The 19,297-nt window shown below is 39.6% G+C and overlaps 1 protein-coding gene across 1 annotated transcript; it reads left to right on the top strand.

The window, feature by feature from the left end:
* Positions 1-15,215: 15,215 nt before the first annotated feature.
* LOC149003843 (subtilisin-like protease SBT5.4) lies at positions 15,216-18,534 on the top strand. Its single transcript, XM_089169027.1, has 7 exons — positions 15,216-15,299; positions 15,383-15,492; positions 15,805-15,902; positions 15,988-16,152; positions 16,258-16,366; positions 16,657-17,864; positions 17,978-18,534. The coding sequence occupies exons 1-7, from the start codon at positions 15,216-15,218 to the stop codon at positions 18,532-18,534; spliced, it is 2,331 nt and encodes a 776-aa protein (XP_089025153.1).
* Positions 18,535-19,297: the final 763 nt, after the last annotated feature.

The raw sequence follows: 19,297 nt of genomic DNA, 5'->3' as shown, positions 1-19,297 counted from the left end.
TCCAAAGGAGTGGCAGAGGATGCCAAACAAGCTCTAGAGTTGGAAATAGAAGCAGCACCTGCTGGAACCGCACCTTAATCAGACACCAACATAGTTGCCTCAGATGTCCGAAGGGTCTTTGTCGGGGATGCATGAACGGTCTCTACAGCAAGGGCATCAACAACGGAGTGATCAAGATCTTCCTGGGAAGAACGAGCGATCACTTCAGCCAGAAGAGGCGTAGGGGTGTCATCCATAGAAACTGTGGGAATCTGACTTGAAGATTCACCAACAGCAGTCGCCTTACGTTTAGAGGATTCACCAGATGAAACCACCTCGCTGGCCCCAACCACCGCCGACACTGGAACGATTTTCTTACAGGATTTCGCCCTAATAAAGTTCAGATCGATTCTAGGAGCCACTGCGTACAAAGAGACAACCGTATCAGTACAAAAACACAACAACACAAGAAACAAAGGAAAACCCTAGTTCTCTGTCAGTTATGAACTACTCCGAATACCCATTAAATAAACCCCAAGTATTCTACTATAAAGTTTACTCGGGGGGAAGGAGAGGAGATTGGTGATAGCAAAAAGCTCACTTGTTCAGAGGCTGATAGAGTTATTGTTGGAGTACGAGGAATACGGAAGCAGAGCAAGAGGACGGAATGTCGCTTTTGCAAATCTAACTTGCAGATAGCAGGATAGATGGAGAGTACCCTCGAAGGCTTTAAATAACCTCAGGTATTAAGACGACGGTTGAGAGCCAAAGGCAACCAATGGCCCAGATCGAAAAAACGCTTCAAAATCCTCAACAAGCGAGATCAACGGTCAAAAGGAGGCCACGTGGAAATAGGCACCTGGTACGAGAATACTTCCAACCGTCGCACTACCATTTAGATAATGGATGTATTACCAATTCATTGAAAACAATGAATGGTATACCAAGGCAAGAAAATGTTTTGACTTCGCAGGTAGCAGAAAGGAAACGTGTGGATTTTGCAATAAATGAAGGAGTAAGGAAGAATAAAGGCTAAGGCATCTTTCCAAAACATCTCTTCATGATATCTTTACAAGATTATCATTCGTCGAGGAATGTGAAGTTAAGTGATAAGTTTTATCATTTATATTTTGATATTCAAGACAAGCTTTCGATAGGAGACGATGAAATATTACGGCAAACATGGAAGAAGTATCTATTCATTAATAAGGAAAATCAATCTTTACAAAAAAAAAAAAAAAAAAAAAAAAAAAAAAGATAACTCCCTAAGCCTTTTCCTCATTGTTGCCTGAGGAGTCCTGCACAGGAGAGCCTCTCTCAGGATCCTGAGAAGAGCCTTCCTCAGAATTGTCGTTGTCAGAGTCCTCTTCAGCAGCCTGTGACTCGGCCTGTGACTTTTCCTCTTGGAGTGGCGGTTCATCGGCAAGATATTCCTCATATTTTGGGTCAGCTAGAAAAGGATCATCCTCTTCTCGAGCCCAGTCAGGGAGATCCATGTTTAACTTCCGAAGACCTCTCTGTCACACACCTCACGAAAGGGAGTTGTATCGAAGGAAGGGATGGATTCAAGAATTTTTTCCCAGACGTCATTTTGCCCCAAACTGTATGCTTGGATGTTAAAGGCACCCAGCAGTTTGGAGAAAGGTACGCTGTTCAGGTACTTCCGAACACAATCCTTTCGAAGCTCCGGCTTGATATGCTCGGGCTTGCTAGGAATCGCCAGCTTCAAGTATTCTTCGTTCTCTACGCACTTAAATTCAAGTCTGTCACCAAACAATGTGGCAGCTGCTTTCTGCTTCTTAGCCTCGCGCTCGGTAGCAACAACGCGAGCCGTTTAGGAGTCGAGGGCCTTCTTTAGGGAGTTCATCTCCTCTTCATGTTTTCTTTGCAGCTCCTTAGCAGCTGCCGACAGCCGGTCTATCTCAGAGTTGGCCTTAGCCAAATTCTCTTCACAGGTCTACAGCAAGGAGCCGTTGCGGCCAACCCGGCTCAATGCTTCCATGTGCTGATAAAAACTCAACACGGCATTCCTAGGGAAGAGGAGATTATCAGAAGAAGTCATAAGAAATTATGAAAAAATGAACAAGCAGGAAGACCGGTACCTTGTGGACTGACTAACAAAAGCATCATCGTCTAGGGCTTCAAATTCCCGACGATCAGAAGGTATAAGACTAAGGGAGCTCCATTCTGCAGCTTTCTCAGGGTCTTGTGTCACCCTATCAGTCACCTTTAAGGTCCACTGAGGGGTGAAGACCTCCTCACAATCTTCGGAATTTTTGGATTTTTTATGGGAGGAAGCATCAACTATATCGTGCTTCCTTTTGGTTCGAGCGGAGGAGGAGACATTTGACCTCTTCACCATCGGTTTTTTTCCCTTTACCCGAAGCGTCAACCATGGGCCTGATGTTCCTGATACCCTTGTAAGAAGGGTCGGGAGAAGGAACTGAAGTTTCTTGATCAACAGTTAAGGCTCTGGGCGACCGTTGCTCAGCTGTCACAACGGCCCTAGAGGCCTTCACCCTCAGGTTCTCAGGGTTCATTCTTGGAGGCACTACAAAGAAGAACAAGAATCAGAATTATGAAAAGACATATCACTTTAGTAAATTTGAAGGATGATGGTTAAAAGCTCACAATGAGCCAAGCCCCAGTACTGAAGGATGGAGTTATACTCCACCTCAAGTCCATGTATCTCCTGATACCATGGAATTGATTTGATCTTCTTGACGGCCGCCTCGTCTTCTTTGGATAAGGGAGGGCCCCGGTTACTTTCAGAATAGGAAGTATACTGTTTCCAGACGGTCGGGAAGTTGAGATCTGACTGAGGTGCTCGACAGAAAAAGTATCGTTCGCGCCATCCTTTGTGGTTGGAAGGGCAAGTTCCTTTGGCAAGAATGCTGCCCCTCCAATCAAGTTCAGCCTTATTGCGTTTGGAGAGAAAAATCCAGCCGGGAGGATGGGAGATAGAAAGAAGATGAAAGTGCACAAAAAGAGAAAGAGATGGCGTAACGCCAAGTTCAAAACACAAACCCAAGAAGCCGACGATGAGAAGCCAACTATTGGGAAGGAGCATTCCAGGGCAAATGTCCCGGTGATTCAGAATGGCTGAAAACAAAGGATTGAAAAAAGGAAAGCGAACCCCGCTTTCCAGTGCATCTATGTACAAGGAAAACTCGCCCGGAAGGGTCGAATCAACCCTCTCATCAGAATGGGGAGCCCTAATATTATAAGAAGAAGGAAAATCAAAACCCTGGATTGCCAAAAGGAGGGTTTTCTCTTTGTAAGCGGAGGGCATAGAGCCAGGTTCGCCATTAGACTTGGAAGTTTGTTTTAGCTGCCTAGAAGACTTGGCAGTCACCCTAGGAGTCTTGGAAGATCCAGACTCAGGAAGGGCGGAGGAAGTTTCTGCTTTTCTCCCTAAACTTTTTTTTGGGAAACTTCAGCAAATTTGCGCCAGAGGACAGTTAGGGTTTTGTTATCACTATCAGACTGCTCGGAAGGAAGGGAAGCAAAAGCTTCGTTACCACTACTATTACTGACACTGGGTACCAAGGAAGAAAAAACCCTATTATCCTCCATTACTAGTTTCGGTAAGGTACAAAAAAAAGACTGGAGACAGGAAGTTTAAACTTTGCAAAAGGATCAGTAAACTTACTAATTCAGTGAGGCAAAGGCTTGAGAGCGAGAAGGCGCGAAGCAGACGACGAAGGTTCAAATTCCAGACAAGAAGAATGAAACCTACGAAGACAACGAACCACTTTTAAGCACCCGCACGAGTGTTTGGGGATCTGAACGATCGAGATTGATTCAGCGTCAACGGTCGAGATTGGAAGACGTTTTGAAAGTTTGAACTCACGAATTCAAAATAGGCGTTCGGAAACCGTCGCTTGGGTTACGTGAGCCACGATAGGTTGACTGCAAAGTGACGTGTGGCATTGCCCTCACAACGCTCGAGCAAAAGTGACCACCGCATTAAATGTGATATGACATTTAGTGGGCTACTCAGAGACTATTGCCTGACGAAGAACCCAGTTAAAAACCAAGCCCTCGGGATCGACCGAACGCTTGGTCTGGGGGGCTCGTGATACGGAGGAAATATGATCAAACCTGGTTCATACTCGGTTTGTTCCCCGACCCCGGTCAAGACGGAGGGAATCGACTCGCTTCCGAGCGAGCCGGGTCCAGAAGATAGCTTGCTGAGGAAGAAAACTAAATCAGCTACAGGCACGCCCTAATCCGACTTATGGATTAGGTTATTTACCCTAATGACGACAGGCATAACTTGACGGCTGTCACTTATCATCATTGAAGGGATAATCATCGAATAACCTGGAGGTTATCTCAGGAGTCCTCTACTAGTTCAAACTAGTAGAAGTCTATCGCTCAACGGATCTAACTGTTAAGATCCAATGACTATCCGAAGAAGGCTCGAGTGCATCCAACGAAGGAGATTCGAAGGTACACTCTATATAAACCTTACTTGCCTACGAGGTGAGGAGGACTCAGATCCACATATACACTGATAGACGTAAACTATCAGAGGCTTACGATCTAGATCACTTTCCCAGCTTTTCATTCCTTAGCTTTGTGCTTCTAGCAGAGCCGTTTGTGATTAAGTTCATCAACTGACTTAGCCTTCGGAGGTGGACTCCCGACCCCAGCGGTCGGGCCACATCTGACGCTTTCGTTTTGCAGGCCATCACAAGGAGATCTAAGGGCTGAGCAGATTTTGGACGCATCAGTTGTAATTTGAGAGGAGAAGGTATATGATGTCATTTGAAAGTATAAATGTTGTTTATAGAAGTTCACACGTTATAATATTTTATATTTTCTTAATTTTTTAGCATCAGGAGCACCCAAATAAAGAACCTCTCACTCGAATTGAAATGTAAGATTACACGTGACCCTACAGACAAGACTGCTAACATGATCATTTTATGTTATAAAACCATAAATGAGTACTATCATTTTATAGCTTCAATTAATATATCTTTAACTGATTTTTGTGTTTCAAATGTACGCCAAGATGAAGGAAGAAAAAACAAACTCAATGAACTGCCTAAAGAAATGTGAGGGTACCCTACCGTGCGAGACCAAGTTTATAGAGAATGTGTCACACCCCACCCAACCGGATCTGGTCATACCCGAATACTTGTGGGGGTGATACACCACAACATCTAGGTTTAGTGACAAATCCACACAAAACATGATATAGCATAATTAAATGGACAAGAATAAATCAAGTTTATCATATTAAGTTATCAAAACCGAAATAATGGTTACAATCATCCATTACTTCAAAATAAAAATATAAATAAGTGTTTTGAAAAGAAAAGAGGGTAGTTGTATTCCCAGCGGAAAAATGAACTAAACTAGTTCTCTAATGGAATCCAACCCAAAAGAACAATCTTTATATTGGCATGAAGCTCCATGTGCGTTCACTTCTTCTTCGGTCACTCCTTCAAGAAGACACACCGACAACGAATCCTCCACTTGGAAGAAGTCCTCATAACCTACAGTAAAATCTAATAGAAAAAGACATATAAAAGGAATGAGTTCAACAGAACTCAGTGAGGTGAACTCAACATCATATCATGCATTTATTCACAAGATTCCATACCACACATATAACATGAATATCAATAATGTAATTAATGACAATGATATGATATGTTGATGATTATGCTCCTAACTCTAGCATGAAGTCTCTATGGTAGACACGCATTAAGTCATACACCAGCCTTCTTTGGGCGGTGTCATCACTCTTCCCTTACGGCACTCAAGCATGTCTGTTGGGTTCTCCGCGGTTGTTGTGTAAAGTCCTGTCAAGCCATGGTTGGGGATTATGTCACCACTCTCTCACATCACCATTGGTATAAGATCTAGCGCGTTTCAAGGACAATCCTAGGCCTAATGCAAGGTCATACGGTCTCGTACTACATGTGGTATAGATACTTCCCCTATGGCACCAACCAATTCGATTCAGTATCTAATATCTCCCCTCATGCCTAGTGCCCTTTTGGTTCGATACTTTCCCACCTATGAATGGAATCCTCAACGGGAGGCATCTGTTGGATATCATTCCTTAACCCAGCAGTCATCCACATATAATGGACACGATGATCTCCATGTCCTCTCACGGGTCATTTCACCGGTCTTGAGCTTCCATGAGCCCTTATCTATTATATGCAACCCTACCTCTTTATGATGATAGTGGGCCTACTTGACACACAGGACTCAGCCACTAACATCACGGGTTAATCGGCTTCAATACCCCTGCCGAAAGGGTAGTAGTACTCATGAGGTCACCTAACCCAACATGCCCTTGGTATGTTAATCAGTAATTAGGGAAGTGCCAAGGGCACCATAGGAATGCGTTCCATACTGCCTCCTTTGGTATCCTATGGCAGAAATGCCGAAAGGGCATTTCCCATTCCCAATTACAATCTAAGCAATCACATAAAGTCACTAGGGCAATGGGTGAACCCACAACCCTAGTTTGCAACATGAAATAGAATGAGAAATTTAATTCAATATCATCCATATATTTTTATATCAATAATTTAGGATTTAACAAGAAAAACTCAATCCATTCAATCTCATCCATCTTATACATTCTCATATCAATATTCAAAGATATTGAAAAGTAGAAGACATAATCACAAGATAATACCAAAGCAAGTCAAGATATAAATAATGAAAATTAACTAACATCATCAAACATGCAAGATAAGGTTAAGTATATTCCTCACCTTCCACTTGATTCTTTTCTCCAAAGATCAGTAATTCCTTCTCACATATTAGTGACTAAAGATATATTAACTTATTCATGCAAAATAAATAATTATCACAAATTAAAGCCAATTTGGGTTTCAAATGATATCCTACAATCTTCCCACGAAAACCCAAATCTGTAAACTAGGTTAAAAAGGGTAATTCTCAACGTCACTAGTGGATGGTCTCTAATTCGCCACCAATTCAAAGTCTATAATGAAACAAAAATTTTTGGGGAAAGTCTAATTGAAACAAAAGGATCCTACAAGTACCTTCAATTTGATTAAATTTGACCCATCTCAAAAAGGCCTAAATTTGGCTCTCATAAATCATCCGTGGGTGACCTAGAGAGTCAAAATGCATCAACCTTAGCATGGGATCTTACCATTACTCCCACAAACTAGGAAGGGACATTAATACAAGAAAAGAAGCATCCAAGATATCTAACAACCTTCCCTTTCAAGATCTCCACGAAAGAAGAGAAGATAAACTCTCATCAACTATGATTAAAGAAAAGAGTTAAAGAAAACTAACATTTCCTAGTGATTTTGCAAAGATTTGGATCATAAAAACCTTCAGAAGGATGGGAACCGCTCTTTTTCTTGGTTCCTCCTCTACCCGCAGCCTCCAACTCATTCTAGCCTCCAAAAATGCGTTTACGGATGAGATAAAACATAAAGAGGGCTTAAAAACTCGAGATTCCAATTTTGCCCCTAAATAGAAAATAGGGTGGGGGTCGGTTCACCCAAATGGCCCAAACTGATGGTCAATGGTTGGACCCCCAAACGAACTCCGATTTTAATAATTTTGGCTCGTTGGAAAGGTCTTTCGACGATCTTCAATTTGATACCTTATTCGCATCAAACGGAATCTCCATCACCGATCTATGGACGTTTTTTACACCATCGGGATTAATCTTCTCTCTTCACTTAAACTCTAAGAGAGTTTTTGAGTCATTACAAGGGTCGTCCATCAATATCGGTTCCATTTCCAATCCTTCGAGCTTGACTTGAATGGTCCACAATTGTCATTGACTCGAGGCCCGGGTTCTTGGTCTTGAAACCATGGGTTAAAGGGGTAGAAATCTGGGGGATTTCACAGAATGGGTAGGTGATGATGTCCATGGTCGAATACGAATGTATAACAAGAGAGCTCAACAAGTCATATGCTAAAGAAAATGTACAGTTGAGGGAAATACACACATTAGAGGAGACAACATCTATGCAGGCTGAAGAGATAACTAGTCATGCAGAAAAGATATATGAGCAAGATGAAATGATATCTTCGCTTAAGGCTAGCTACTCTTTGCTCAGGTTTGACATAGAGCTCTTAATGCAAGGAAGACATACTTGAGGTGAGTATGGTTCTTGCTTTCAATATTTTGCTGATTTTGTTTTCTTGCCTAATAGTTTGCTATTAGACATTAGTGAAATATGCATTTTTTGTTACTACTGTATTCAGCTCATATTTTATTTCCTACAATACCACTTATTGTTTGAAGCTGTTTGAGACCTAATTATTGTTATTCACAAGTTGAACGATTCAACAACCCCAAAAAATATCTGGAATCAGGAGAAGAAGAGAAGGGGGTGCGGAAATGTTGCTCCAAACTGATGGTTAGTCTGCTACCGCAAAGAGGAGTGTTTATTAAGATCGAAACACATCTGCAAAGGTGAATCCAAAAAATAAAACTGCAATTATGACACTTTGAATTCAATTAACATTCGACCGCTCTACCACTGAGCTACTAAGGAAGAACTCCCTTAAGGAAGCTGACTCCATGCGAAAAATCTTGTCTGGCTCAAAAGAAAGTGAGTTTGACGTCTTCTTGAATAGAAATGCTCCACTAACCATAGTTAATGAACGCGTGTGATTCCCTTAAATTGTCCTAGTGTCTAGATGGAAATTGCTTGGGTGATGCATAATTAATGCACAGCACCTGCAACAAATGGTTGAGATTGAGATCTTGACTGAGATTTTGACCTCAACCGTCCATTTCCAAAAAAAAATGTATTTTTATACTTTTGAAAAATAGAAGGTCGAGATTGAGATCTCGACCATTTGCAGCATACCGTGGCGTTTTTACTGCACAGCACAATACTGCACATTAATTGCATAGCACTAAAGTCAAACTCTGTCTAAATTGACTATCTAGAGTAGAGAAACCCCATAAACCCTTTCAATATCTTTTTACAACTCGGACTCACAAGGGCAAAAAACTTGATCTTTGTATCCTCTAAATGTAATTTTTAATACACTAATCCTTTTTGTCACTTTCCATCCGCGCTCTCTCACCCAATTGAGAGGTTCACTGAAACAAGAAAAAATAAAGAGCATTGCATTGTCTATATTGTTTTTGGTTCTTACTTTGTCTCACCAAGTTGAGCTTAAACGGTTTTTGAGAGTGCAGAAGAGCTTGAGATTGAGCATTTGATTTGGGTAATTGTATTACATTCTACAAAACACAATAATGAAATCCCAATACAATTGAAAGATGAAGATCCTTAGCCAATTCGGAGAGCTTGATGTTGCAATCGAACGAACCACCGATGAATAAGGTTGAGTCACACCTTGAGTGTTATCTTTAAGATAATTGATGCACCCTACTACCAAGGATTTTTCTCACCACCACCTCCAAGATAAAGCAACCTCCAACTAGAAGATGAGGTAGTTCTTCTAGTCCCTTCAAAGAGCTAAAAGCTAGAGCACAACACTTAGACAAACTCAAAGGAAGAAACTTTCAAATAAGTAACAAATGATGCAAATGTGAGTAGTGACTCTATTACACACCACATGCAAGAAAGGAGTTGGGATTATATAGGTCCAAACCATAACTTACACCCCTTGTAAATATTGAACCACAATGACTCACCTCCTCACAAGGGGGAGAATCAATTCCCAACTAATGGAGAATCAATGGGCTTGTCCCTTCTCCACTAATGAAAATAAACCACCATAACCTAACCTCCCCACTAAATGGAGAATTAACTCTCATATTCACCTCTTTTGTATAAATTGGATTTAATCTATTCAAATAACCTTAACCCCACTCGTGGCAATGGTCATCAATGGTCATGAAGTTGAAATGATTTCATGAAATGAGAATTGAAGATCAATAGTTAGAATTTGAGTAAATTCCACCCTACAAGTAAGCCCACCTCATCACCATGATCAAGACCTTTAAGATCCATGATCAATGTCATGAAGAGCCTCATAACCAAGGTCATAAAAGGCCTCCTTTACTCGTGGGTGCCTAATAACCACCCTTACCTCATGGGTCCCACATACTAACAAAACAATTAAAATAAAAAAAATGTAAAAACTAATTTTGGAACTTAATATAGATTTTAATAAAAAACCTAAGAATTTTCTTTCTCTTTGTGGGTGGTTCAGTTTATGGGAGTAATGGGGAAGAATCGCATTATCTATATTGTTTTGGTTCTTACTAAGCCAAGTTGAGCTTAAACGGTTTTTGAGAGTGCAGCAGAGCTTGAGACTGAGCGTTTGATTTGGGTTTTTCTTTCTCCTTGTGGGTTTTTCAGTTTAAGGGAATAATGGGGAAGAATGGGGTTCTTTTAGGTCTCACGTTCTTGGTTCTATTTTGATGTGTTTCATCTGCTTCAGCTGCTGCCCCTGCTCTTTTAGGTTCAGTGAGATTTGATCTTTCTTCCTATTATCTTTTCTGATTCTTTAATTATTTCTGCCATGAATTGTTACTAGGATTGTCTTTATGATGATTTCTCTGCTCTTCTTAAATGGCTATGGTTACTCAAAGCAACCATGAAGACTGGTAAGTTTCTTAGATAGAATCCACATTGTCTCTGCTTTCTTCACAATACCCCCAAGTGGGTCCTTGAGTGTCATTGAGAAATGGAAACAAACTTAATTCATTGTTGCTTAAAACTAATTAGCCTTTTTCTTCTTTGTTCTATACATCTTATTTGCATTTCATGACCTGCCGTGATTCTTTTAAAACAAACCCCCGATCACATTATCTGAATTTCGTTTGTTGCTCCAATTCTATGGCATAGCTCGTTTTTATTTCATCTCTCAAACTTCTAGTTTGACTTGGATTTCTATGATATTCTTAAACAATCAAAACATAAAACACTTTATTGTTGAGTTTCATTTTCTTGATGAGCACATTTATGTGTGAAATCTTAGGGCATAAAGCATGCATTTTACACACTTAGAGTGGAGCTACCTTGGGTTTTATGTTGTTTTTGCAAATTTTAGGACTTTCTATAATTTAAGCAAATATTTGGAGTTTTGGGTATGAATCATGCAATTTTACATGTCAAGAGGTCCATTCAGATTCTCAAATGCGAAAATGGGCCTGATCTAGAGCATGATGGGCTAGTGGTGTGATTATGGGCCAACTCTGAAATATTTAAGAGATAAAGTAGGCAAATTTGATCTACGGCTGAGATTTTAAATTATCAATCAAATATACAGAGATATTATTGAGAGAGTCCAAATGGAGAAAAGAGTCCTTGCATACTTCAATATCTTAAATCTTATTCTGGATTTGATCAAAGAAAGAAAAAGAGGAAAAAGAATTATATTCAGAGAAGGAAGACAGAAAAATCCCGTTTTGAATGTCTCTGTTCAATTTCGATCAAGCCCTTCATCGAATGGTCATCCAGTGTCTGATCGAGCTGATTTTTGGAGGAGAGCTTCACAACTTCTTGAGCTGATTTGTGCATTTGATCTCTCTAAGCCAACCCGATTAGTACGCCAAAACCCTAATTGGTTAAATAAGATAGGAACTCTGAGTTTGATTCAAATTCTATCAAAATTCATATCCCATGTAAACTCTATAAAAGGAGAGCATACTCCATCAAGGGAGAACGTGATTTAGAGCTTAGTATAAGCACTCTTTCTTTTCTCTTTAGTTTATTTAGGCTTTCTCTAGTTTTACTTGATTACTTTTGTTAGATTCTAATTTTAGATTGAATGTTTAGGTTTAATTTTTATATGTAAAGCAATTTCAAGTTCAAGTTTAAAGTTTAAGGATTCCTTTTTCTCTAAGTCTAGCAATTGCAGATCTAGATCATTCTAGATCTAGATCTGGTTGTTAGGGTTGGTTGAGACTCGAATCGTTTGTTCAATTTCTTTTTTATTATTTGAAGTTCAAAGATGCAAGTAAGTAACATTATTCAATAATCTTCTCTCCCACCTCTATTCCCGATTCTATCTAGCCCTCCATATTCTTAATTTAGGATTTACTTGCAACATTTATTTATTGTTCTCCCTTCCCCTGGGTTCTTGATCAAAGATGCCTACAGTCATGTCTCTCTTTGGTTAAGGTTTCCCTTTCCTTTTATTGCTTTGTTATTTACTTTCTGCATTTATTTATTGTTCTCCCCTTCCCTTGGGTCCTTGATCAAAGATGCCTACAGTCGTGCATCTCTTTGGTAAAGGTTTTTATTTCCTTTTATTGCTTTGATTATTTCTTTTCTGCAATTTTTTTTCTCTCTAATATCCATTCCCTTGATTAGTGGATTGCAAGCTACGGCAAAGGGTCCACGGTCAAAGTCATTATAATTATACTCCCCTTCCCTAGATCCAGAGTTGACACTCAGATCACTTCCCTTTTATTTTTATTTATTTATTGTTCGTATTTTTTTTGCCTTTTATTAATTATGCGATGCTTATGTTTGCTTTATTTTTTGTCTCAAATCGATTGCATTAGATGTATGGATTAGGACCGCTCGTTTAATTTAATTAATAAATTAAAATCTTCGAATCATTGCACTCTCGCATTATTATTAAGAGGTTAATTCTAAAGTGGCACATCTCCTTGAGATCGACCCATTAGCCACACGATACCGTGTGCTTGCGGTTATTTTTAATTTCACAAACACTTCTTGACTATTAACTGCCAAGATGGAGTTATACAACTTATTGAACTTCCTAGTATGAGCTTTGTTAAGTAATCCAATGGAGGTAGTGTATGTATCATTTTGGGTTGTAAGTGCATGGAAAATTTCAGATAGCAAGTCAAAACTTGTTGTTTGGATCACCTGAAGGTTACTCTGGACATGTGGATGGGAAGCCCAGAGAAGAAAGTTTAAATCATCTGAAGGGAATTACAGTGGATGATAAGGAAAATATTTACATTGCAAACACTATGAACATGGCAATCAGGAAGATCAGTGATGCAGGTGGGGAGTTTGCGAGATGATTTTTATGTTAGGGTTAGGGTTTAAGCACAAGCTTGCTTAAAGTATTACACCCTGAGTATCTAGATTAGAATACTCAGACCGTTGCTTCCAACAATATTTATAGACCACCACTAGGTTCTACGGTTAGTTGGACTCTCCTACTAAGGCCCATTACACCGTTAGATCGTAACTATTCTGATGGCCTATATTAGAGCATACGTTAGGTATAATTCAAATACCTCAACTTTATTTGAGTATGACTCAAATACCTCAACAATTTATTCCGGGAAGCTTAAATCTGGAATTGAATTAAGGTACTAGAAATTGAGGAGACTTTATCTACTGATTAAGGATATAGTTTGTAATTTATATTTTAAAAGCAAGCAATTGAGTGGCGTGAGTTTTAGAATAAAAGCACCTAAAATTGGTATCTGGTTAGTGCTTTCTCTGGCTGTAAAAGGAGGAAACAAGAAGCTTTTGATGTTGTTTTATGCGACACATCTAAACGTACGTATGCACATCCAACAGCTTTTAGATTCTTCTTTTAATTAATTTCATTGGAATGGTAAAAGTTTGAAACCAAACAATGGGAAAATTTTCCTTTTTTGGTAATAAGAATCTTTTTTTTTTTTTTTGGGTTTGTCAACCCCGGTTTTCTAAACCGGTGGTTCAACCCGCGTCGCACACCTGGCTGTGTTGGATGAGTCTCCCAGTGGGGATTTTTTGCATCCACAAGGATTCGATACCGATACCTTGCTTAAGTGAACCAAGTTGCTTACCACGTGGCCCAACCCCCATTGGTTGGTAATAAGAATCTTTAATGTATCTATAACTTTTATTTATTTATTTAATTTTTTTTTTTTTTTACGATTGTAGAAAAATTTCATAGTGAAAGATAAGAAGTCTCATGTGACCCATTTAGCATGACTAATGCTACGAGAGTGATTGCCCGTAGTATTAAACTACTGCTACGGAAACTAAAAACCGTAGCATACAATTAATTATTTGCTGCAATAGTCCAGAAGCATATACTTAATATTTGCTATGGTAATTAGGTATCGTGGCGAAAGAAAAAAGCACGGACTGTTACCATTCTCTGTCGCTAAGCTTTACAACGGCTTTCTAACCGATGATAAGTTACTATCGGGTCAAAGTATTTGCAACAGTTTCAGCTTCTATGCTACATGTTTCCGTGGCAAAAGCCCTCAACTGTGTAGTGAAACTTCATTCTATTCATTTCTATAAAAGTAACTTAAAATCTAAATAGAAATTAAGAGTATAATAGTATGCATATATTCTTTCTGCGAAGACCCTATTGTTTCGCCTTTTTCCTCAATTCCAAACCATTACGGTTCTTTCTCAATTTTTTGTTATCAATTTTTCATTTTGGCATACCAAACATATTTTTCATTTCTTAATTTATTTTTGACAAAAATTACCAAACTAATTTTCATATCTGATAAAAAAATAAATTCTTGCACTCATTTTTTTTAGATAGACAAAATAGAGAGTGAAGATTAATACCAAGAAGGCCCTTAAACCCACTGTAACTTAATTTGGTCAAAATAGGGAATGAAGATTAATACCAAGTGGTTTATTTACTAAACCACTTCCACGAGGTGAGTTTTTTACATTATGGTGCAAACCGCATGTACTTGGGTAAACTTGCCTTTACAATCTATAAATATCACTAATTATATTATTTTATTCTTAAGAAAAATTTACCTCAAACCCCACTGTTTCTATATTATCTTCAGTACTATTTTCAAATTTAGGGTTCAATTAGTCATCCTATATTAAATTTTGCTTTTCTGCTTGAAGATGCCAACGGAATATTTAATCCGCTTGTTTGTGTTTTTCTATTGTAAGATGGAGAATGGATTTCTTTCTATTATTGAATCTTTTATTTGCCGAGGTAATTGAGTTTCCACCTGCACCACCTAACGGGGAAAAAAGGAAAAGAAAAGAAGGAAAAAAAAGTTTGTTAGGGAGATGATGAGAACAGTTCAATCTGTGTCCAGAAAACAGTTCAAGCCTTACTGTTAGGGAGATGATGGGAACGAAGAAGCATTGAACCAGATCAGTTTCTTATTCAGATGGACAACAGGATTTCTGTCCACTTTGGAGTTTCCATCTTAAGGTAGTTGAGTTTTGATGGCTAACAAAACTTTCAAGCTATGAAGAAGGGTTTGCCCATTCAGGATGATTAATGTGAAATCCGTTTCTCAAGGTAATGACCATCCTCTATATAAAGTTATGAACCATAGCAGAGAGCTGCATAGGACAACGATCTAAATAATGGACTGCTCAAGGTTTCCGCTTGTCCTTCTCCTCGTATTGCTTTTCTCCATCTTGCAGAGACCCACGTTTGCTATAAAAAAGGCATGCATGCAATTGCTTCTTCTTCTTCTAGTTTTTGAGTACTATATATGATTTTGATATGCTTTATTCGCTCGATGTTGCAGTCTTATGTAGTATACTTGGGATCACATTCACATGGTCCAGAAATCTCACAAAATCATCTTGATCTAGCGGAACGGTCTCATTATGAGTTTCTGGCAAGTTATGTTGGAGGGTAGGAAATTAACCAAAATTTTGGAACTTGACTGCTAAGTCTTTCTATTTTTTATTCTGGTTCCTCTGGCCACGTGGAGATGAAATTTTACAACTCATACGGTTGAATTATTGACATGTGTCCAACCTCAATGCAACAAAATCACCCTTGTAAAAGAAGAAAATCTTGCTTTGAGATGGCATACATGTGAACAATAGGAACGTGTAAGTTGGAAAATTTTCTCATCTATGTAGGTAGAGGATCTAAACACTCTTTTCTTTTCAAAATTTGAAACAATAGCTTCTCACTTATACCCCTTCCTCCCATTTACAGTCCCCAGGCTGCGAAAGAATCGATTATTTACTGTTACACAAGACATATAAATGGCTTTGCTGCGATCCTTGAAGAAGAGAAAGTAGCTGAGATTGCTAGTACGTACTTACTGTGCATAGATCATATGTTGTTTTTATCATTTACAATTTTAATGGGTGGTCATTATTCAATCCACGCATGCAGAGCATCCCAAAGTCATCTCAGTCTTCCCAAATAGATTACACCAATTACACACAACTCGATCCTGGGAATTCCTTGGGCTGGAGAAAAATGATGCAGTTCAACCTGGATCGTTATGGGAGAAGGCTAGATTTGGTGAAAATACAATCATTGGGAACCTTGACACTGGTAACTACTTTCTTCTTGTCAGTCTCTGAAATTTTCTAGATCTTCTTCTTGTTTTTCTAATCTTCTTTCGTTCATATATCTTGATTTGTCTGTATTGTGGTTAAGGTGTTTGGCCGGAATCCAAGAGTTTCAGTGATGAGGGGTACGGACCCATTCCATCCAGGTGGAAAGGAGGCTGCACAGACACCGGTCGTAACGGAGTTCGTTGCAACAAGTACTTGGATCCCTTTCCCCCTTTCTCTTTCCTCTATTTTTCCAACTTTTCCATGATGATCATTATGTTTTCCTTCAAATAAAATGCTGATATCGTTCTTGACTATCCGTCTCATTTTCAATCACCTGCAAGACGGATGGTTGAGATTTCGATCTTCACTGTTGGTAACAGGTTAATGCACAGCATTATGTCTTGGCCAAAAAAAAATGGGGACTATTTAGTTTACCTTGAGCCCAAGATGGAATAGTAAATGTTATTGATGCTGCCTTTTGCATGACTACAATATACAGGAAGTTGATTGGTGCCAAGGTTTTCAAAGGAGGAATTGACTCTGTCGTTGGCCAAAATAAAACATTGACCCAAAAGGACGATGGAGTTACACGTGACGATGACGGACATGGGACTCATACCTTATCGACTGCCGGAGGTAACTTTGTTACAAATGCCAGTGTTCTTGGCATTGGAAAAGGCACCTCAAAGGGAGGATCTCCAAAGGCGCGTGTAGCTGCCTACAAGGTATGCTTCAAGGCCGGGTGCGCAGACGCTGACATTATAGCCGCTTTCGATGATGCCATTCACGATGGCGTTGATATTCTCTCATGTTCCATAGGAAGCCCTGCACGTGATTATTTTACAGATGGCATCGCAATTGGTTCATTCCATGCAGCTAGGAATGGTATACTTGTGGTAGCGTCAGCTGGAAACGATGGTCCAACACCTGGTAGCGTCTCTAACACAGCACCATGGTTGTTTACAGTTGGTGCCAGTACCATTGATCGCCAATTCCTGTCATTCGTAAAACTTGGTAACAATGAGCAGTTGAAAGGGCAAAGCCTCTCTCCAACTTCATTGCCTTTCGGCAAGATGTATCCTCTAGTGACAGGACTATCTGCGACAGCAAAGAAAGCTTTGCCCGAGGATGGCTTCTTTTGCAATCCAGCATCACTAGACCCAACGCTGGTAAAGGGTAAAATAGTGGCGTGCATGAGAGGTGGTGGCAGTGGAAGGATTGAAAAGGGTTCAATTGTACTCAAAGCAGGGGCTGTGGGAATGATAGTGCTCAATGATGAAGCATCAGGGAACGACGTGATTCCCGACGCTCACTTGCTACCTGCATCGCATTTGTCATTTGCAGAAGGTCTTCGGTTGTTAAATTACATAAATTCGACAAAAACACCTACGGGTTACATCTCAACAGTCAACGTGGAGCTTGGAACCAAGCCAGCACCTGTAATGGCTGCATTCTCATCTCAAGGACCCAACACTTTGACACCCGAGATTCTCAAGCCCGACATCACTGGACCAGGGGTGAGCATCATTGCTTCTTGGAACCAAGGGGCTCCCTCAAGATTCCCAGACGACACTAGAAGGGTTTCCTTCAACTCTGAGTCCGGGACATCAATGTCTTGCCCTCACCTGGCTGGTGTTTGTGGCCTCCTCAAGACACTTTATCCTAATTGGGGCCCCTATGCCATCAGATCTGCCATCATGACAACCGGTAATTAATTAATCCTCTTTAAGCTTCCTAGCTTGCGAGACCAATGATTAATCTTCTTCTATCTTTTATTTTGTATTGTTGATTTTGTCATTTTTGTGACATGGTTCATGCAGCAAGCACAAGAGATAATGCAATGGAGCCGATACTAAACTCGTCAAACATCAAAGCAACCCCATTTAGTTATGGAGCCGGACATGTTCAACCAAACCGTGCCATGGATCCTGGTTTGGTCTATGACCTTAACTCTACGGACCTCTTGAACTTTCTCTGTGCCATTGGCTACAACGAAAACCAAATCAGCATATTCACCGAGACACAGGTGCCATACAAATGCCCCAAGCCTGCCATCAGTCTCCTAGACTTGAATTATCCATCCATGGTAGTTCCAAACCTTAAAGGTTCTGTAACTTTAACGCGGAAGTTGAAGAATGTTGGATCATACCCATCAACATACAAGCCTACCATTCATCCTCCCATGGGAATTTCAGTTTCGGTGGAGCCGTTGATCTTGACATTTGATTCAATTGGACAAGAGAAGACATTCAAAGTAACCTTCAAGACTAAGAAACCTGGTTATGCTAAAGATTACGTATTCGGGGAACTTAATTGGTCTGATGGTCATCATCGTGTCAAGAGTTCCATTGCAATTAAGGCTGCATCTGCAATATAGAGTTTCAAGTTTGACGCACCCACACACATGACATGACAATGCTTTCGAGTTTCGACCCTCCTCCTAGCCCAAAAGCAGAGATAAATATATTTGGTCTGTCAAGACTACTTTAAGTTTCTACTACTTTATTTGATTGAATAAATTCCTTTGTAAGCTGGGTCGTAATTAACTAGCCCAAAAATTAGTTGGTGTAATATCAAAAAAGATCTCCACTGACGTGTCTTAATTTACATGCACTTTTCATTTAAAATTGAGCTTATTTAATGAAAAATCATAATAGAGCTTTTGTCTATTATGAATTCTAGGGTCAAATTCACTAAAAGAAAAAATGTCAGTTGCGACGGAACTTCTGCCATGGACACGGAAAACCGTGGTAAGAAACCAATGGATATCATGGAAATTAGAGTCCATAGTTTTAATTCCATTATATGCCACAGGGGAAAAAAAACCCATCACAAATAAGCATATGAATACCACAATCGCTAGCTTCTGAAGTACGTAATAGAGCATATACGACATAACGAAAATTCCATGGCAAATAGTGTACTTGATCCTATGTATGCGAATTCCATAATATTAAGTATACTATATACTACAGAATTTCAGATCGCATTGCAAATAGTCTAAATATATACTATGGTTGGCTAAATCCGTGGGAAATTGAATTCTGTTGCAAATAGTCCTCTCAAACCCAGCTCAACTGCTGAGTATATACCATGGTTGTCTATTTCCGTGGAAAATACTCTACTTAGTCCCATAGTCC

Source organism: Hakea prostrata, chromosome 9, assembly GCF_041222555.1.
Source record: "Hakea prostrata isolate BN-2017 chromosome 9, UWA_Hpros_2, whole genome shotgun sequence".
Classification (NCBI taxonomy): domain Eukaryota; kingdom Viridiplantae; phylum Streptophyta; class Magnoliopsida; order Proteales; family Proteaceae; genus Hakea; species Hakea prostrata.
Note: the sequence above shows the minus strand (reverse complement) of the source record. Positions and strands in the feature narration are given on the sequence as shown.

Coding starts and splice junctions, on each gene's coding strand:
- LOC149003843 (XM_089169027.1), top strand. CDS start 15,216: ATGGACTGCTCAAGGTTTCCGCTTGTCCTTCTCCTCGTATTGCTTTTC. Junction 15,903..15,987: donor GAAAGTAGCTGAGATTGCTA/GTACGTACTTAC, acceptor CCACGCATGCAG/AGCATCCCAAAGTCATCTCA. Junction 16,367..16,656: donor AACGGAGTTCGTTGCAACAA/GTACTTGGATCC, acceptor TACAATATACAG/GAAGTTGATTGGTGCCAAGG.